General features: G+C 46.4%; 1 protein-coding gene across 1 annotated transcript in view; it reads left to right on the top strand.

Moving 5' to 3' along the window:
- The window catches only part of dnah12 (dynein, axonemal, heavy chain 12), a 385,091-nt gene that overhangs the window by 90,173 nt on the left and 272,818 nt on the right, over positions 1-22,100 (top strand). The window contains exons 15-16 of the mRNA XM_038812830.1: positions 204-338; positions 13,627-13,820. Of these exons, the coding sequence (XP_038668758.1) occupies positions 204-338; positions 13,627-13,820 (329 nt within the window). The remainder of the gene's footprint in view (positions 1-203; positions 339-13,626; positions 13,821-22,100) is intronic.

Below are 22,100 nucleotides of genomic sequence, written 5' to 3'. Positions count from 1 at the left end.
AATGAATGGGCAAAATTTTGAGATCCAATAGAGCATGTCAAACAAATTTAGATATTCAACAGAGCATGGAAAACATCAGGGTTTTGGTTAACGTATAACAATTAGGGGTTATCTGCTGTATATTCAGCTTAATTTATTCAAAATGGCTGATCACTGTTTAAATTGTAAATCCTGAATAATTGTCCTTATTTTTGATTGTACAGCTGGTTGAGAAAGCAAAGCTTAAAGGAGAGACTGAGCTATTGGCTAAACGAGAAAAACTTATTGTAGAACTGGAGAAGCTATCCCGGCGCACAGAGGAATTTGGGCAATGCTCTGAGCTTGACTTGATGCAGCAGGTTAGAAAAACACTGATAACATTTTCACGGTTTGATCTGACTATTCAAAACTTAATTTGATCATTTTAATCCAAACTAGATTAATGGAAACAAAGAAAACTTGCTGAAATTTCTGAGTTTGAGCTCATTCCATTTAACTGGTATTCTTCTTGGTCTAAATATCAAAGAAATGTTTTTATTTGTTTATTTCCTTGGATCCAAAGTGTTGATCTTCATCCGAGAGTTTGGATCAATGACCATGAACTCAAGAACTCCATTTTGGCATTAATTGTAGCTAAACCTGACTGTATAGGTGCATTAGACGAGTGTGTTACAATCCCAGTTGATGTTATAACTGGACGAGGAGATTCCAGAATGGAACCCTGGCTCAATATCTTTGACTTTTTTTAATAAAACATGGAGAAACAGAGACACAGGATCGTTAATTAGGTTTAACAACAATATTTTTTTTAATTGAACATGAAAAGTTGGATTATTATACAATATTCCTTACTCCCCCCAAAAATCTAAAGATTAACATGGATTATTACAATGTATATTTTAAACTACAATGGTCTCACTAACACAAAAACTCCCTTTTGAACACACAAGATGACTGTGGTCAAGTATACACTCTGCTCTGAACCCAAGTTAGTGTCTATGATTTTCTCCTCCGAATCCTCACAGTGGAGTTTCTAAACTCCACTCCCAAAACACGCCTTAAAATTTTCTCATATATGCTTTCCCTTGGTGGTTTGCATTCCGAAGTCCAGTCTAGGTTTTACAAATGACACTTTCAATCAAAGCTTCTGTTACACTTTTAATGCCAAATCCAGTCCAGGATTTCATAACAACCCGAATAGAATTGTTTTGCCTTTTGCCTAACTGGTCACAATTTTGATTCCCAGAAGGTGTTAAAACGACATCCTGGGCAGGATTCTCCATTGCCCAATGCCAAAATCCAGTTCGGCAATTGGGCGGAGAATGGGCTCCAAGGCCGAAATTTGGGCCGGCGCCGGTTTGACGGTGCTCAGTCATGCTGTGCCCCCTCCAAACTGGTGTCATCATAACGTGCGGCCTGCGCCGTTGCAAAGACGTTGGCGAATCATCGGCCAGCTCACCCAAGATGCTCCGCCCCTGATGGGCTAGGTTCCCGATAGCACGGACCATGTGTGGTCACAGAAATCATGAACTCGGTGTGGCGGCGGTGGACTGCATCAAGCGCCCCCACACTTGGCCGGGATCTGTGCTGCTGGCCGGGTGTGGGGGGGGGGGGGGGTTACTTCTGCGAGGGCTGGGGGTATTGGTGCGGGTGGCCAGAGGGTGGACTGTGGGGTCATGGATGGCGGGTTGGGTCCGCGCACGGCTTTCACCATGTTGTACAGCGTGACCGCTGCAGGTTGTCAGCCGTGCACATGTGCATTGTCGGCGCGGGAGGCGGGAGTTTCACTCATCGTTGGTGCTAGCCTCTCACCAGCTCCAGAATTGGTGAGGATTTCACGCCGATTTTTTGGTCGTAAAAGAATACACATGCTCAGCTGGCATCGGCACTTAGCCACTGAAACAGAGAATCCAGCCCAGTATGTTTCATCTGTCTCTAAATGAAGTCTGCTGTCCAATGTTAAATCTAGATACTGTGATTGATTCTTTAACTCAGAACACTTTGTTTGCTCTTCCTTTAATTCTTTTGAACAATACCTTGGTCAATGTTCTCTTAACTTCAACCGCCTATTCTTTCTGTTACAATTCCCTGGTTAACTGGACTGCAACTTATACTTCAGGAAGACTGCCTCTTTGCAGCTCCCGTCCTGTCCAGTCTTTCTGGCAGAGTTGAGAGATGTTCCTTCAGTGGTCAGGCTCTAACTGCTCTGACTTCTAGTCAGAACTAAGAACAAAGGAAGGTGGCTAAACAATGACCACATGTTTGTGCTTTTAAATTTATTTTTCACACCATACCCCTCTCAGCACAATAGAAACCCAGTTTGAGCTTATCCAACCCCCACACATACAAGCATCTTTATCCAGCATGAATCTTACCCTATGTTTTACCCTTCCAAACACAGAAACATTCAATTAAACCCACTTAAAAGTGTTCCTTATTTCTGATGTTTACCAATACAAATATAAATCCCTTAAAACTACCTTTATTTTCCTAACAGGTGCTAGCATCAGCAGTTGTAACCATGAAACTACCAGATGCTTTAAAAAGCCATCTGATTTAATATGCTTTATTTGTCCTTCCTTAAAAAAGAAAGACTTGCATTTTCACCACCACCAGATATCTCAAAGCCCTTTGACAGTCAATTAAGCTCATTAGCAGTATAGGGCAGGATTTTCCAGTCCCATCTGCCGGAAAACTCCAACAGTAGTCACTGTTGTAATGTAGGAAACACAGCAACTAATATAGACTTAGCAAACTCCCACAAACAGCAGTGCAGGAAGAAGGTCAATGATCTACATCGGGCAGCACAAGTGAGTATACACCAATGACCCCACCCCCGCAAGGGAGCATCCACCACCACACTCTCCTTGCGTCCCCCAGCCTCCCCCTCAACACCCCCCTGTGGTGGTATGATTAGCATAGCTGCCTGCCATTGGTGCAGAACACCGGCTTACCATTGGCCCTGGTCGGTCATGTGCCTCTCGACTGGCTGGTTGAGACCAGTCATGTGACGGCTCCCCGATTGGTCGAGAGGCTGAGTTAACCCCACCTCCAGGGCGGGGTATAAATACCCAGTATGCCCGGCGGTCGTCCTTCTACTGTAATCGACCGCAGGGCTAACATCTAGTAGATTAAAGCCATACTTTTGTTCAGCAACTCGTCTCGCGTTCAATTGATGGTACATCAATATAATCGACTAGAAATTTGGAGATGGAGCTCCGGATCAAGCCTGAATGCCTCCGCATCAGCCCGCAAATTCCAAACGCGTCGGAAACCTTCAAGCATTGGCTGACGTGTTTCGATAGCTATCTGGCGACTGCAAGCAGCCCCCCCACCATGGCACAGAAGCTTCATATTCTCCATTCCAGCGTGGGCATGGCGGCCTACGCGATGATAGGGGAAGAAAAGGAATACGACGTGGCCATGGATAAGCTAAAAGGACAATTTCTTAAGCCGGTAAACCGAGTGTTCGCCCGATATCTGCTGGCTACCAGACAACAGTTCCCCGGTGAGTCCTTAGACGATTTTTACCGGGCCCTCGCTGTCCTGGGAAGGAATTGCGCCTGCCTCCAGGTTTCAGCCACTGAGCACATGGAACTCTTGATCAGAGATGCTTACGTGGCTGGGATGCAGTCCGCCGCTATCCGCCAGCGGATGCTGGAAAAAGACGACCTCAGCCTAACTGAGGCATGGACTCTCTCCACCTCCCTGGAGGTCGCCGACTTAAACGCCCGCGCCTATGTCCCCAGCCGCACTGCAGCGCCCTGGGCCTCCTGGCACGCTTCCCCACCGCCATCCGCCGCTCCCGACCCCCCTCAGGCCTGCGCCGTGCGACGCCCTGACAAGTCCGCGGGGCCCCGCTGCTATTTCTGTGGGTTTGCCAAACACCCTCACCCGCGCTGGCCGGCCCGTTCCGCCCTTTGTAAGAGCAGCGGGAAGAAGGGCCATTTTTCGTCGATCTGCCAGGCCAAATCGGTCGCTGCTGTGCCGCGCAGCGACCAGGGATCTCCTCCTCCGGGCCCTTCCGGTTCCTTCCAGCGCACCGCACCAATCTCCCCCCCAGCCCCCGGGCCCCTGCGCCTGGCCTGCGTGCCTCTCTGCCCCCGCTCTCAGCCGCTCCGATCGGCCCGCCGGCACCGCTAACCCCGCCCCCAGCAACCACGAGTGCCCTGCGGGCGCCGCCATCCTGGGCCCCGGACGCTACGTGCGGGTCCTGGGTGCCGCCATCTTGGGGCCCCGACTCCACGTGCGGCTCCTAGGCGCCGCCATCCTGGACTGACACACAAGGTCCTGCCAGCACCCACTTGGACGACGACGACGACTATGGATCTTCTCCACGGCTCGCGGCCATTCAGCTCGACCAGTCACGTCCACGCACGCTCGCCAAGACGACGACGCAAATCCACCTCAACGGGCACAAGACGGGCTGCCTGCTGGACTCCGGGAGCACGGAAAGCTTCGTACACCCTGACACGGTAAGACGCCGCGCGCTCCCTGTCCACCCTGTAAAACACAAAATTGGGTTAGCCTCAGGTTCGCACTCCGTCCGCATCACCGGGTGCTGCATCGGGGACCTCACGGTCCAGGGGAAGGTTTTAAAAAATTATAAACTCCTTATCCTCCCCGACCTTTGCGCACCGGCACTCCTAGGACTGGACTTCCAGTGCAACCTGCAGAGCTTGACCTTCCAATTCGGCGGCCCTATACCCCCCATCACTGTCTGCAGCCTCGCATCCCTCAAAGTGGACCCCCCCTCCTTGTTTGCTAATCTCACCCCGATTGCAAACCCGTCGCGACCCGGAGCAGACGGTACAGCGCCCAGGACTGGACCTTCATCAGGTCCGAGGTCCATAGGTTGCTGAAGGAAGGGGTCATCAAGGCCAGCAACAGTCCCTGGCGAGCCCAAGTGCTGGTGGTCCAGACTGGGGAGAAAAACCGGATGGTCATCGACTACAGCCAGACCATCAACTGGTTTACGCAACTGGATGCGTATCCTCTCCCCCGTATTTCCGCCATGGTAAACGAGATTGCGAAATACAAAGTCTTCTCCACGGTGGACCTCAGGTCCGCTTATCACCAGCTCCCCATCCGCGCGAGTGACCACAAGTACACCGCGTTCGAGGCTGATGGGCGCCTCTACCACTTCCTCAGGGTTCCATTCGGTGTCACAAATGGGGTCTCGGTCTTCCAACGGGAGATGGACCGAATGGTTGACAAGTACGGATTACGGGCTACCTTCCCGTACCTCGATAATGTCACCATCTGCGGCCACGACCAGCAGGACCATGACACCAACCTCCGAAAATTCCTCCAAACCGCAAAACCCCTTAACCTAACTTACAATAAGGATAAGTGTGTGTTTAGCACCGACCATCTAGCCATCCTCGGCTACGTAGTGCGTAACGGAGTGATAGGCCCCGACCCTGAACGCATGCGCCTTCTGATGGAACTCCCTCTCCCCAATACCCTCAAATCCCTTAAACGCTGCCTCGGTTTCTTCGCTTACTACGCCCAATGGGTTCCCAATTACGCCGACAAGGCCCGTCCCCTCATTCAGTCCACGACCTTCCCGCCGTCGTCAGAGGCCTGCCAGGCCTTTAGCCGCATCAAAGCGGACATCGCAAAGGCCACGATGCGCGCCATCGACGAGCCCCTCCCCTTCCAAGTCGAGAGCGATGCATCAGAAGTAGCTCTGGCGGCCACCCTGAACCAAGTGGGCAGACCCGTGGCCTTCTTCTCCAGAACCCTCCAGGCTTCCGAACTCCACCATGCCTCAGTGGAAAAGGAAGCCCAGGCCATAGTCGAAGCTGTGCGACATTGGAGGCACTATTTGGCCGGCAGGAAGTTTACCCTCCTCACAGACCAACGGTCAGTAGCCTTCATGTTCGATAATGCACAGAGGGGCAAGATTAAGAACGACAAGATCTTGCGGTGGCGGATCGAGTTGTCCACGTACAACTACGATATCTTGTATCGTCATGGGAAGCTCAATGAGCCTCCTGATGCCCTGTTCCGCGGTACCTGCGCCAGCGCGCAGATAGACCGCCTCCGCTCCCGCCACGCGGACCTCTGCCATCCAGGGGTGACCCGTTTCTATCATTTCATAATGACCCGCAACCTGCCCTACTCCATCGAGGAAGTCAGGACAGTAACCCGTGACTGCCACATCTGCGCAGAGTGCAAACCGCCCCGAGCGCGCGCATCTGATCAAAGCATCCCGCCCCTTCGAACGTCTCAGCATCGACTTCAAGGAGCCTCTTCCCTCTAGCAACCGCAACATTTACTTCCTGACGGTGATCGATGAATACTCCCGCTTCCCCTTCGCCATTCCCTGCCCCGACATGACCACACCGACCGTCATTAAGGCCCCCCTCTCCATCTTCTCCCTGCTCGGCTACCCCGCGTACATACATAGCGATCGGGGGTCCTCATTTATGAGCGTCGAGCTGCATCAATTCCTGCTCAGCAGGGGCATTGCCTCTAGCAGGACGGCCAGCTATAAACCCCGGGGTAACGGACAGGTTGAGCGGGAGAATGGTACCATCTGGAAGACCATCCTACTGGACCTCCGGTCCAGAGATCTCCCTATTTCCCGATGGCAAGAGGTTATCCCCGATGCCCTACATTCTATCCGTTCCCTCCTCTGTACCACAACTAACCGAACACCTCATGAACGTCTTCTGGTTTTCCCCAGGAAGTCGTCCTCCGGATCCCCTCTCCTGACGTGGCTGGCCACCCCCGGACCCATCTTGCTCCGGAAGCATGTGCGGGTGCACAAGTCCGACCCGTTGGTGGAACAAGTCCAGTTACTCCACGCTAACCCGCAGTATGCATATGTGGAGTACCCCGACGGTCGGCAAGACACGGTCTCCCTTCGGGACCTGGCACCCGCCGGCGTGCGGCCTCCCCCCCTTCACCACAGACCCCCCCCCGCCCCTTTTCCCCCAGCGCCCCACCCAGGCCACCCCTTCCTCATCCATGGTGTCTCCACCACCAGCCCAGGGTACGGAGACAGTTCAAGGACCATTGCTCCCGGAGTCCAGGACATCAGCTGAACCACCACCATCGGCTGAACCAACGTCACCAACTCCCCTGCGGCAGTCTGCCAGGACGTCACGGGCAACGAAAAGGCTGATCGAGTCCATTTAACTTCAACACCACCATGGACCTTGTATGGACACTATGTACTGTTGCGAAATGTCTGGGCCAGTGGGAAGCCAAGGATACATCTTTTTTGTTCTCTCCCTACTTCTCATACCACCAGTTCTCTCCCCCCCCCCCCCCCCCCCCCCCAGGTCTCGTTGACACCCCCCCCCCCGGCTTCTTTCTCCGCAAGGGGTGAGTGTGGTGGTATGATTAGCATAGCTGCCTGCCATTGGTGCAGAACACCGGCTTACCATTGGCCCTGGTCGGTCATGTGCCTCTCGACCGGTTGGTTGAGACCAGTCATGTGACGGCTCCCCGATTGGTCGAGAGGCTGAGTTAACCCCGCCCCAAATACCCAGTACGCCCGGCGGTCGTCCTTCTACTGTAATCGACCGCAGGGCTAACATCTAGTAGATTAAAGCCATACTTTTGTTCAGCAACTCGTCTCGCGTTCAATTGATGGTCCATCACCCCCCAACCCACCATCACATACCCTCTCCCACCATTGTGAAACACGCGTGTGGCTAGCGATGCCCTCTCTGTCTTTCCTCAGGAAAAGCTCTCCCATAATAATCGGCAGATCGCCCAGACTGGTGGAGGGGTGCCAGACATAAGAATCCTGACCTCCTTCGAGGAGTGGGCCACCGATCATCTGGAGGTGATCAGTGTAGCCAAGGACAGATTGGTCAGTCATGCGAAGGATGGCAGGCACCACAGAGGTGAAGAACCACCGGGCTCCACCTGAAGGATCTGTCAAACGTGAGGTTTTGTTGCCTTACTGACTGACCCATCCCTCCCACTGACCACATGTCCATTCTCCTGTAGGTCCTCCAGCCGACGGCGCTGGCCCACCCTGGGCAGCACCCTCTCCTGACTCCAAGGAGAACACCTCGGAGGAGAGCTCCGAGGATGCAACCGTGGTCGCGGCACAGCTGTCATCCCCACCCTCCACCAGTGCAGATACACTCACCTCGGTAGGACTTGCTAGTGGACAGGCTTCTGGGGCACAATCTGGTGAGCACCACACTGCTGATGTTGCACATCAGGTGGAGATAGGAACCCCCAGGTGAGACACCGGTCGGAGGGCTGCTGGATCCATGGACTGCGTCCCAGCCTGATGCTCAGCCTGTGGTACAAAGATACCCGGAGCTGATGTAGACCGTAGGGGCCAACCTGGGTGTTTAGAGGGAGATATCAGTGTCACTCCAGCAGCTCCATAACCGCTTGGAGGAGTCCCAGAGGCTAGAGGCGCAGGAGATGTTGCCTACAATGTGTGGCACTGAGGCCACCACTGCTAGGGTGGCAACCACAGTGGAAAGCATGGTGCACGACGTCGGCACCATGAGCGAATGTGCCAAGGTGTCGCGCAATCGGTCGGTGATGTCCATGGCCGAGGGTCTCGGCAGAATGTCCGACTTGCTGGCGAATGTCATCCAGTACCAGGCCGACTTTGATGAGGTTCTGTGAGACATGTCCTGCTTTCACTTGGCCGAGGAGCTGCAGAGCATGGCCCAGTCACTGAGGGTCATCGTTGAGGGCGTTGACACCATTGTGCAGATCCTGGGGAATCGCCAGGCTTGGCAGAGGCAGATGGTGCAGGGCAGCTGGTGCTCAATCCAGTTGCCTCTCCATCACAAGGTGAACCCCAGGGCCCAAAGGGCACCGGTTGGGAGGAGTGGCCTGGACCCATCCCGTGGAGTGCCGACGGTGGCCGCCAGCTCCCCCTGAGTTCCACCCTTCTGATGAGATTGCGTCTCACATTCCGCACACGGGAGAGGGTGGCACAGCTGTGAATGTGCTACCGACAAGTGTGCCGGGGCTCTCTGGCCCAGAGCCCCTAGAGGACGCCCGCCATGGACATCCTAGGCCATGGGACGAGGTAAACAGCTGATGTGCATCCTGGGGAAACACCAAGATGTGGTGGTAGACCTATGATGAAATCTACCCATGGTTAAGTGTAGTCTCGTATACACCTAAGTAGAAATTTGCACTACACGTCCTGGATGCGAAATTAAATCTTTATTGGGTGTCTATTGATTAAAATTGAGAGTTTGAAATCTTCTTGTGGTTACAAATCAATAAAGTCCCTGCCAGCAGAAGAGTAAACTTAGTAGCGTACAAACGATCCGAACTTTCAAAAATACAGTAATGGTTTCTTGCTCAAAGCAAAACAGCTTGTGCAGTCTTAATACAAAATAAAGATAGTAGATAGTCAAGCATATAGTATAGAGTGATTCCGGAATGAAAATGGCTGCCCGGACCTCTATTTTTTTAAGGAATTTGTTATCAATCTTAGTCAATCTGTCCCTACCCCTGTAACATGCTGATTGGTTTGGGTGAGTTTCCAATACACTTGATTTGATGATTGGGTTGTCAGTCTTCAATGTGTGACATTATCTCGTTAAATTTTTAAAATTAATATAAATGTTGCACGTGGAATTCTTAAATGTCTGTTGGAATGCAAACTCTGCTCTTATTATTGAACTGGTATGTGCTGAACTGTGCGATTCTGTTCATTTGAACAATGGACAGTTCATATGAACTATAATGTAAATTTGACCTTCAGTAGAAATGTTGCATTTGCTTCTAGTTCGACAGCAAATGTTTCAAATACTATACTTTTATTTTTGCAAACTAGAACATAGAACAGTACAACACAGTACAGCCCCTTCGACCCGCGATGTTGTGCCAACCATTTATCCTAATCTAAGGTCAACCTAACCTACACCCCTCCAATTTACTGCTGTCCATGTGCATATCCAAAAGTCGCTTAAATGTCCTGAATGACTCTGACTCCACCACCTCCGCTGGCAGTGCATTCCACACCCCCACCACTCTCTGTGTAAGAACCGACCTCTGACATCTCCCCTATACCTTCCTCCAATCGCCTTATAATTATGTCCCCTCATGACAGCCATTTCCGCCCTGGGGAAACGTCTCTGGCAATCCACTCTATCCATGCCTCTCATCACCTTGTACACCTCTATCAAGTCACCTCTCTTCCTTCTTCATTCCAGTAAGAAAAGCCCTAGCTCCCTCAATCTTTCTTCATAAAACATGCCCTCCATTCCAGGCAGCATTGTGGTAAATCTCCTCTGTACCCTCTCCAAAGCATCCACATCCTTCCGATAATGATAGTTTCCCCTATTCCTTCCCACCAGGGTGATGTCTTCTCCAGGGGCGGGAGTTGGGGTGGGGGCTTTGCCACTTTAGATATCTGGGAGTGCAGGTGACACAGGGCTGGGCTCGGTTCCGCAAGTTGAACTTTATCAGTCTGGTGGGCAGGGTCAAAGCGGATTTACTGAGGTGGGAAAACTTTCCCCTATCTTTGGTAGGCCGGTTGCAAGAGGTAAAGATGAATATTTTGCTGCGGTTTTTGTTTTTATTTCAGTGCCTACCAGTCTTTTTGCCGAAATCGTTTTTTATTGGAGTGGTCAGGTTGGTCTCGTCATTTGTGTGGACATGGAAGGTGGCGAGATTAGGAGGACGGCGCTTCAGACAGGGCAGCAGAGCGGGGAGGATTGGCTCTTCCGAATCTGTTCTACTATTATTGGGAGGCGAACGCGGAGAAGATGCGGGGTTGGAGGAGGGAGTCGGAGGCTTTGTGGGTGAGGATAGAGCCAGGATCTTGCAAGGGGTCGCGGGCAATGGCAATGGCGTCACTCTCGTTTGTCCCACGGAAGTATTAGGGGAGTCCAGCTGTGGGATCCATTTAAAAAAATGATTTTTGAACTGGGCTTTAGTATTTATAACAAAATGGCTAAATCAATGATCCTTTTACCTATCAGAAATAGCAGGCTTCCTTCAACCTAAGAGAAGCACGGCGAGGTTCACGAGGGCACCGGGGGAGGGGAGGGGAGGGGGCTGAGGTGGGGGGACCATTGGGAGTGGGGCTTGTACAACATATTAAACACCTTTTCGCAAAACCATTATGATGCCTCTGCCACTTCCTTCTGCAATGCGTGATGACCCCCGGACCCTTTGCCTAGCTCTCCAGTGCACCCCCCCCCACTCTCCACCCCCCCCCCCCCCCCCCCCCCCCCCCCCACTCCCCCATGACGGTCCACCTCCGCAGAGAGTCCCCCAATCCCAGCCGAGGGTCCTCCATTGAGCACTGGGGTGGGAAGCCCAGCACCCCCGGGCTCTTTGCCTGTCAGCAAAGATGGCTACTCACCTCCTTGGCTCCCCACAGAAGCTCTTCCACCAGGCTCACATTTTTGAAAAGAAGTACTAATTGGCACCAGCGTGAGCGCTTGTTGATATATTCAATTAGCTCCTTTGCATCTTGTCCGCTGAATGACGGGAGGCCATTGAATATGGGGTCGCTCTCATTAATTGTATGCAAATGACACTTAAGTGGTAATAATTGGTTTCTTGCCATGCTATGGCGAGATTCCGATTTCGCCTGTGGGAGCGGCTGCAGAGCAAACTTTTTGCCCCCTGACATGGATCTCGTTTTTGACCTCTCCCACTACTCACTAGCCTCGTTATGCTTGAGCGAGAGCGTAACGAAGCTTAATCGTGCCTAAAATATCAAAACATTCAGTCATCACATACTCAATGTGCATGCTAGGCAGGCTGTTGAAACAATGGAGAATTGCAGCATGGTACCATCTTGATTGGAGGATCAATGGGCACTCTTGATTTGACATTGCCATTTCAGATGAGACAACCCTATAATGCTTGCACTCGCTGTCACTCTTACATCTGTTCACTGTACTCTTGCTTTCCTCTGAAACATCTGCATGACCACAACTAGTGGAACGCGCTCCATAGTGGCATTAAAGTTCTAGGGCATCCATCTCCTAGTGGGTAAGACCTGTTATTTGGCTCCACACCTCCTGTTCCTATTCATTCTGTGAAAGTATGGCTTCTCTTCTGAAAGGGGGGAAGAATATTTATCATTGGTGCTCCCTCTCCATGCAATGCCATCCAGCTTGGCCCACTGCCCCTGAGAGTCAGGTTGCAGGGTGTGTTTAGTTGGCATATCTCATCCTCATATGCCAAGCAGGTAGACCTCCCAGCTTTGGCCAGCACAGGCTTCAGTGCCAATTGGCCACACACTCTTATACCCTTAAGCAACCTAAATGCACATCTCCTTGCATTTCCAAGCCAACTCTCTACCTACCCATGCAATCTCAGGAGATCATTAAACCTTTTGCAGCATTTAATCCAGGTACATGGCCCTATATCGTGCCTGCAGACCTGGATGGCCACCTCTGTCCATGCCTACTTGGTCACATGGTGTGGCTGCCTCTTGCCACCATTGGAGGCCAGGACTTCAGTCGTGGCACTGACCACCTCTGTGAGTATGCCCAAGCACTCATCAGAGAGATGGGGAGCAGAGTGCCCACTAGACTTTCCATCCTGCCTTCTGTGCCCACTGAGTGCTGAGACCATTGTTGTTAAAAATAATTCTTCTTTTTGTTAATTCCACCTCTCACAGCCTCCCCCTCAGGAAGTTGCCTGCACACTTGTTAAAGCCCCGCAGATTCCCACTGGACTCAACTAATTTCTGCTTTAATTGGCCATCCAGCATGGAAATCACATTTACAACACGTTCTTGCATAGGAGCAGATTTGATATCTGCTTCCTGGCCCGCCTGACAAGCACAAAATTCAGGCCTAAGTGTTTTTAAGCATCATTTAAGGTTTTGATAGCCACTGAAAAAAATTATTAAATTATCATTATGCATAATTTCCACTTAAAAAAATTACTCAGTTGCTAAACAGAAGATACACAGGAATTTACGTCTTCAAAAGTGGCGAATATGAAAATGTTTGCTGATGTTGAAGGATGCAACCTCAATGCAACCTCACTTTTACTGATATGTGAAAGGTTTGACGTACCTGAATAAGCTTCAGAAAAGCTCCTGCTGTTTTTATTCTTATAGCGGCAGGGACCGTTAGTTTGAAAACATTGCCTGTTTGCCTGCAATTTGTAGAGAACATCTCCTGTAGCTGTGGACCAGTGGAAGTGAGCTATCAGAAACCAATGGTGTTTACTGTTTTGGAGTCACTATGCAGTGAGGCCCATGCTTAAAATGAGGTGTCCACAATCATGTGGTGTTGAACAAGAGTTGGGCGGACAAGTCATATAGCCAAATGTTAGTGTACGGACCCCAAGAAATCTCATACTTCAGAGAATAATGGAAACACTGAGGAGAATCAAAGTGAATTCCTGAAACCTGTGTAAAATCCTGGCCTATAATTCTGATTTGGTAAGTTCTTTAGAAGGGCTGTGTGGACTTGAAATGTTAACCCTGCTTTTCTCTCTCTCTCTCTCTCCACAGATGCTGCCAGACCTGCTGAGCATATCCAGCATTTTCCATTTTAATTGGAATTGGAAGTTATTCTTTTTTAGTCCATGTATTTGCTTTTGTCTAGTAGAATAACTTCCCTCAAAGTTAAAATAATTCCCTGGACAATTTGAAGTATAAAGTTTTGGCTATATATTTTTATTCACAAAGTATTAAGAAAATATAATTCATTTTGTTTGCAGTATGTGAATGATGTGCGAACAGTACAGAAAAGGTTACAAGATGCAGAGGAATTAATTGAATATATCAACAGTGAAGAAGCTCTCTACAAATGGGACCTGACCATTTATCCACTGGCTGAAAGTATCAAAGTTACCACTGAACCATTCCAGAAGCTCTTTGCCCAGATTCTAAAATGGCAACGTAGTGAGAAGAAGTAAGTGGAGTTCTGAAAAGGCAAAGCACCCAGAGAGCAATCATTAAATATATGACGGAGGGACAATGATAAATGAAGTTCTACTGGAGTCTGTTCTGCATGTGCTGTTTTCATACCTGTTCATAAATACTTGTATGAGACTTTCTAATATCACCAAGGTGAAGGAGATTTTTCACACTTAAAGAAACCTGGGCCAGCTCAGAAGATGGCTAATTTGTTTGTGATTAATACAGTTAGGGATATTGATGCAGCTTTGGCACACACTGGTTAGTTGTATCACGGTCACCTGCAGTGTAAAGCTTCCTTTGTAGTGTTCTTTGTGTTGCATATTTCAGGATGGTTGGCATAGTGTTCACAAAGACCACAAAATAGCTGTAACTTAAACAAAGCTATACATTTATTAACACAACTAACTTGGATTTGACACATACTCCGAAAGAATACACAGTTGGTTAATAACATCTAAACTACACTCATCTGCATCTAATCTTACTACTGGTTTAAACTATGATCTGCACTCACTTACGCTATCTGTAATTCTGACTCTCACTAGCTAACTTCTGCACACATTCTCCCCACAAGTCTTAGTTGTAACTATATAAGGTGGGGGTGTATAGTTTTGTTTTTGGAGTGGTGTGAGGAATCAAGTAAAACTCCAGTGAGAATAAGTAGCTCAGTCATCATGTGACAATTATTAAAGACTATTTATTAAAGAAAAGACAAATACATATGAACAGGATTAGACTATGCTAAGACAATTATGTATATGAATGACTAAACACACAGTTTATGTAGAATGTGCCCTTTGTTCCAAAATATATCTACAATCCCTGAACTCCTTAAGACTTCCCTTTTTCTCAAACAACATCCAAATTAAATAAATCTATTAGTCAAATCTAACTTATAATTATGGCACATTACAGAGTTGATGCACAAGTCTGGGAGATGTCTTTTCTTGGTCCAGTGAAGATATTTAAATTCCCTTTACAAAGATTTCTGCACTGCTTTGGCTCGAAGTGTCAGAGGTTGTTAAATGCAAAACTGGCCCTCTCAGTTGTTAGATGCAAACTGGCCTCCCTGATTCTGAAGGTGCTGGCAAGTATACCATTTCTCCCTTTGATTCTGCAATCTGTGTATTTGGCAGTTGGTCACTATCAAATTCCATGATTCTAGAAATTAACATGTGTATACCTCATTGATCTCCTAATCGTCTAGGTAAGCTGTTTCTACTAATATGTGATTCACACCTGATTCTATCTCATTACTGGGAAAGACACATCTCATCTGGCCTTTTGAATACTGGCCACTGCTGTCACTAGGCAGATTTCTACCTGTTGCTGGCAGATCGCATCCTATTATGTCTTGTTAAATTCATGTTACAGCTTTACAAAGCAAATCCATGACATTACTGACAGATGAGTTAGGACTGCCCAAATCAACTTCACTGTGCCTTTCCAGTTAGCAGTCAGAGCCACACCTTGTAGTTCAAGGGCCAGTAATTATGCTTAACTATTTACAGAAGTGGATAGTTGTGTTTGTACAAACAATTGCTGAGTGGCCAAACTAGAGGTCATTGTAAACTAAAAAACTATTTGGTTATTTTTGTTCAGAGGAAAAGACAATATAAACAGCATTGATTGGGTATAGTTAATCGTATGAGACCAATATGTTAATATGCTTGTGTTATGGACAGGAGAGGGGACGGGTCAGTTCAAATAGCATTATTTTCCTCTTACCAAACAGAAGGAGTTTTGAGTTAGTTTTAAAGACTAAGCGGTGGGGTGGCATATTTTTGCAACCCTTTTATTTTTGTGTAATCCAATTTTATTAATAATCCACAACATGCTTGAGTTAGGATTAACACAAAAGGTTAGTTTATTTCTCACTCAAAATGCGCAAAAGGAGGGTCTGCATTTTCCCACTCTGCTTTCAGATAAAAATAGGTTTGCAGTACAAGGGTTACAGAAAAATTGAATATCTGTTCAGGTGAGTTTGAGTCCCAAAGTCAGAATCTAATGAGGAATTAATCATTTTGCATTCGGCTGATTAGAGGCCAATGTTGTAAGATTTGCTTTTCAGATGGTATTGATGTTGCACGATGAAGTAGGTTCTGAAGGCGATGGTACAAAATCTTGTAGAAGGATGAAGTTAGATAAGCTGGTTGTCCTACCTAGGCAAAGACGGCTTCTTCGTGGCTTGGCAGTCAGACGGTAAAACAGCAAACAAAATGTGAAGCTCTTGGTTCATGTGACTTTCCTTCTCTACAATGACATTAAAAAGGGATGTTTATCGAATGTATGAAATTGGCCTTATTTTCAGGACTGAAAATATTTCAGCCATTAAGGGTTGAAAGGAGTGCCATTTGTGTTGAGGGTCATGCATTTGGGAAACCATTGTCTCAGTAGACCCTGTTACAGTCCCAGCTGAAACTGCTGGACAAGTCAGATCCCTGAGTACAACCCTAATTTTTATTTTTTGCTTAGAAATGTGGAGGAGTCTACTTAACAAAGTTGCAGACTGCTGATGTATTTTTAATAAAGGAATAAAACATTTATTAAACAAGAAAATATGAACTATAATATGCTACTCATTCATCTACAACTATACCTTTACAGATGTATTCAGATTTGTAAGGAAAATACAAGTTATGAAATCCCTTTTATACTCTAATATTCACAATAAGTATACTGTCCATGTAAACCGCTAGGTGACCAAATACATCAGCAGTCTGTGAAACAAAGGAGCACATGCCACCAAAACAATTGGTCTCATCGGAACTCTGGTTCACATGAGGGTTTCCAATCTCCACTCTCAAAGAACACACCTTGGAACCTTATCTGAAATTATGCTTTCTCTTGGATGTCTTCACTGTGAGGAAACATAAGAATTCTCAATTTTTTTTTAACATCATTGTCATATGCTGTGAAATAGGCTTGTGTGTGTGAGTATGGGTGTGACTGGTTCCATGGTTTAATTATACTGAAGACAGTTCACTGCTAGGGTGAAAAGATCAATAAATGTTAGATATGAATGCAAGTGGTTTAAGTGGAAATGAACAGAATGCGGCAACTTGGACAGGAATTTACGGTAGGCAGATGAGGAAAGAAATTTAAAGCTAATTGCTGTTTTACAAAAGGAACGTGTTCAATGGGTGAGACAATGTAGTACGCTTACTTTGAAAGTATCCATAAAGTAGCATGAAAGATTGGTCACTTCTGGAAAAGGAACTTAAAAAAAAAAATTTAGTGCATCCAATTTATTTTTTCCAATTAAGGGGCAATTTAGTGTGGCCAATCCACCTATCCTGCACATCTTTTGGGTTGCGGGAGCGAAACCCACGCAAACACGGGGAGAATGTGCAAACTCCACACGGACAGTGACCCAGAGCCGGGATCGAACCTAGGACATCGGCACCGTGAGGCAACTGTGCTAATCACTTGCGCCACCGTGCTGCCCTGGAAAAGGAACTTTTAAAGGACTGTAAAACCAATAGAATTGAAGATCAAAGGGAAAAAATGTTAAAGAGGAATTAAAGACTATTACTGTGTGTCTATTAGATCTTGGCAAAGACTGTGTCTGCCTGAGGCGGACCAGCTGCCGTCACCTTCAGAAAGGAGAAGTCTATGTAAGATTTCCTCTCGAGCAGCAGGGCATTATGTGATAGTGTTACAAGAGTTTATAAGATTACAAAAATCTATGAAAACTGTAACCATCAAAAGAGGGTTTAACTCTGAGTTTATTTAAGCCAAAATATTTTAGGAAATGTTTGTAGAAGTACTGTTAACAGAATGAAGGTGTTCTTGACGTTTTAAGTGTTATTTTCTTTTTTTTATTTTAATACATATTTAAATTTAAAATAATAATAATAATAATAATCACTTTTTGTCACAAGTAGGCTTCAATGAAGTTACTGTGAAAAGCCCCTAGTCGTCTCATTCTGGCACCTGTTCAGGGAGGCCAGTACGGGAATTGAACCTGCGCTGCTGCCTTGTTCTGCATTACAAGCCAGCTGTTTAGCCCACTCTATTAAACCTGCCCCTACTTAACGATCTTTTATTTTTTTTTGTTTTATAGATTTAGAGTACCCAATTCATTTTTTCCAATTATGGGGCAATTTAGCATGGCCAATCCACCTACCCTGCCCATCTTTGGGTTGTGGGGGTGAACACGGACAGTGACCCACAGCCGGGATCGAACCTGGGACCTCGGCGCCGTGAGGCAGCAATACTAACCACTGCGCCGCCGTGCTGCCCCTTCCTTACCGATCTTAACGCGTGATCTGAAATTTACTTTTCTTGACCTGAGCAACTTCCTCATAATTGAAAACCATGTTGCAGCTTGCCAAATTTCTCATTGGAATTTGGGCAGCCTGGCACTTACCATCTCCTGTGCCATACCAAAATTGGGTGTTCTTTTCAGGATCTAAAGGAAAATTCCTTGATTTTCTCAGAGTTGATGTTTTTAAAAGTGAAGAGTGTGAGAAGAACACAACTCGGGAGTTATATTGATTTTGAAGTGGGAGCCTGCAAAATGGCTTTGGCAATGGCTAAAACCTTTCTGGGAGTAGAGGATGTAGCCTTGATTGATTTACAAAATAATAATAATCTTTATTGTCAAAGTAGGTTTACATTAACACTGCAATGAAGTTACTGTGAAAAGCCCCCAGTCGCCACATTCCGGCACCTGTTCGGGTACACAGAGAGAGAATTCAGAATATCCAAATGACCTAACAGCACGTCTTTTGGGACTTGTGGGTGAAACCGGAGCACCCGGAGGATGCCCACGCAGACACTGGGAGAACGTGCAAGCTCCGCACACACAGTGACCCAAGTCGGGAATCGAACCTGGGACCCTGGCGCTGTGAAGCCATAGTGCTAAGCACTATGCTCCCGTGCTTCCCAAAGGTGAACAAGGTTCGATTAACAGAATTGGGGGATAAGTTAGTTAGGAGTAACAACAGGGTAAATGAAAACATACATAATTAAAGGAATAGCGCATCATTTAAAATTGGAAGGGATAGAGAAGTGATCAAGTTTGCCAAAGGGTGAATCACTTGAATTGGCTAAGATTCAGTTACAAATGAAAAAACTTGAATTGGAGGCAACTTGTTCAAGTTTCTCATTGGGATTTGGGCAACCCGATACTTACCATCTGCCATGCCATAACATCACCAAGGTACCATCGCCAGGGTTTAATCTCTCCTTCTGATGTTCCTCTCCTCTGGAGTTCAAGTTCAAGTTTCACCTTCCACACACACTGCTTCTCCGTAGTAAGAAGGTACAGAACTTCATCTCTCCTTAGTCTTCTGGCTGCTCAAAAGCCTACATTGCTTTACATTTGCTTTCTGAAACTTTGTGTTTTACCTTGGAGCCCTTTTCCTCTGCCCCTCACTGGATCAACTTCACTGAACAGGATTTGTTCACAATAGCTGTCTCTCCTTGGGTTTTTGAAATATTTTTCTTTAGTTTGTGACTTGCTTTCTGACCTTATGCAGTGCCCTGCCTGCTCCAGCACTTCTATTAAATGCTGTTTCTAACTGAATGGGTTGCTTTTGCTCCATCTGTGGACCCTATTGTTGATGGGCAACAGCACAGTTTTCCTTTACTTTTCCCTTACTTTGGAGTTGTATAATCTCATTCGAATGCAAGTGTATTTTAGAGTGAAACTAAAATTCAAGTTTCTTTAGCACACAACTGCAGAAATATAAATACATCTTAAACTTAAAGCTGTAGCTTATGTCCAACAGACAAATTCAAGTATAAACTACCTAAACTATATCTATTACCTAACAACCCACTAACTCCACTAGGAAGATTCGCTTATGTCATGGGAGTGTCCCTTTAAGAAATGTTTTGTTTTATCACATGGCTTCAGCGATGTCATTGTGTGGTGGAGTTAGGCTGTGGCTCTGAGTTTTACTTTCGCTTTGAGTTTGGACTGATTTTGAACTGCACAGTTTGAAAGAAATGTTTCTCTATCTTCATTTTAAAAGCTGTTTCCAGACTGCTTGATAATTTAAAATAGATAATTGCTTTCTGGAAGGAATTCAAACCTGCTCTTTCGAAAGACGAACAAGAGTATCAATAACAAGTCTTATACCAATAAGAAGTCCATGTGCTGGGCCACACCTTTGAAAAGGGGTTTCTGGTTTTACATGGATTTTGTTATTGAATTGGAACAGTTAAGGGGAATTCATTGAGGGTTATGCATAGATTACTGTAGCTGTGTGGGGTCTTTATGTTTGCACTTGATAAAAATTCTTACTGTGTGTGTTTATACAAATGTTAACTAAATTCTTAGAGTAAAGCTTGTTTTTTTGATTAAAAGCGCCTAAGAAATCTTAATAATACCTGAAAGGCAGGCTCTTGTGCTCATCGTAACCAAAATCAATAAACTGTCATAGGTCAGGTGAACTCTATAATATACTTTGGAGTTGTTGAACCCTGGCCCATAACACTTATCAAATCCAAATGGCTTCCTTGTTGCTCCCTTTGAAATTGCGTTGACAAATCCTTGGTTGTCTGTTAGTAGCTCTATAGACTTAATGAGGTGTGACATTCCTAAAACTGCGAGAATTATTTTGTTCTGGAGACTGTTGGAGATAACCCCCAGACAGAGAGTCAGCCACCTTAATTGTCTTACTTTAGCAGAAAAGTCCAGTTTAAAAATAAGAATCATACATTTACAGTGCAGAAGGAGGCCATTTGGCCCATCGATTCTGCACCGGCCATTGGAAAGTGCACTCTACTTATGCTCACACCTCTACCCTATCCCCATAATCCAGTAACCCCACCTAACCTTTTGGACACTAAGGGGCAATTTTAGCATGGCCAATCCACCTAACCTGCACATCTTTGGACTGTGGGAGGAAACCGGAGCACCCGGAGGAAACCCATGCAGACAAGGGGAGAACGTACAAACTCCACACAGACAGTCACCCAAGGCCGGAATTGAACCTGGGTTCCTGGAGCTGTGAGACAGCAGTGCTAACCACTGTGCCACAGTATTGTTCTTATATTGCTCTTTGGCCATTAGCTCTCACAGCATACATTTCCTGACCCAGCAATGCAAAGAAGACCAACATAATTTTTGACAAGCAGCAAGGAACATCTATATATGCGCTGGATGTTCCTGACCGCCAGTGGTCTTAATGGGCCTAATAACACACTGTGACCAGTGTAGCAGCTAATTATAGTGACTGGCAGCTGTGCCTTCAACTGCTGAGACCCTATGCTCTGGAATCCCTTCTTTAAATCCTCCACACTCTAGCTCTCTCCTCCTTTAAGATTTCCTTAAAATTTTCCACTTTAACCAAGCCTTTGGTCATCAGTTCTAATACTTCCACATTACTTCAGTATCAAATTTTGTTTGGGAACACTCCAGTGAATCATTTTGATCTGTTTTACTAAGTTAAAGATGCTATATACATGCAAATTGTAGATGATGTGGTCATAATCATCACAAGAAATCTTTTCATTATCTTTGTTGTGACATTATTCCTCAACTCTGACTTCAATATCAAAAACATCTTTGCTCTTGTGTGTAATGATTGGTTCCCACATGTTACAAATTTTAAAATATTTTAACTTCCAGTAACTGACTGGAAAGATTATGCAGCAGGATTTCAAGTTTTAAGACTTTTACTGCAACAAACTGAAAACAACATAGACTGAACACTATTTCAGTAAGAAGCTTAAACCCTAAACTATGGAAACGTTTCCCTATTTAACTTTTAAAACTACTGAAAATTGCCCTCCGTAGTTATATTTCACTCTGTCCCTTAAAGTGGACAGCTCATTCTCCAGGAACCAGTCCATAGCTATTTCCCTGATGACTTGCTTCTTTTTTTCCTTCTCCTGCTGGATAACCTCTAAACCACAAACTGACTTTCAAGGGTCAAGTTTACTTTGGAGATTCTTCCTCTAGCCAAAGCTTGGCAGATCTTCCAACCTAATTGAAATCCTCATGGATTTGGTCTGTTCAATCTGAGTGTAGAATTCTACCCGCATTCTGTGTGTGAACAATAGAAACTGACTGCCCCGATCTCTCTGCTCTCTCTTTGATTGTTGCAGACTGCCCTGTTTGAGAGCACAAGAAATATCAATAAGGATTAAGTTTAAAATATACAGTGTTGGATTTCTGTTCCATATAGGGGGAACTCAACACTTGTTAAAATTGAAATTGTTAATTTATTTTTGATCAAATTTAATTTGTGTACCAGGCATAAGTAGACATAATTTGAGTTTGAGGTCCAGGCTAGTGCAAAGTAAGAGACCCAAG

This window comes from Scyliorhinus canicula, chromosome 11 (genome assembly GCF_902713615.1).
Source record: "Scyliorhinus canicula chromosome 11, sScyCan1.1, whole genome shotgun sequence".
Classification (NCBI taxonomy): Eukaryota; Metazoa; Chordata; class Chondrichthyes; order Carcharhiniformes; family Scyliorhinidae; genus Scyliorhinus; species Scyliorhinus canicula.
This window is presented reverse-complemented; position numbering and strand designations above follow the sequence as displayed.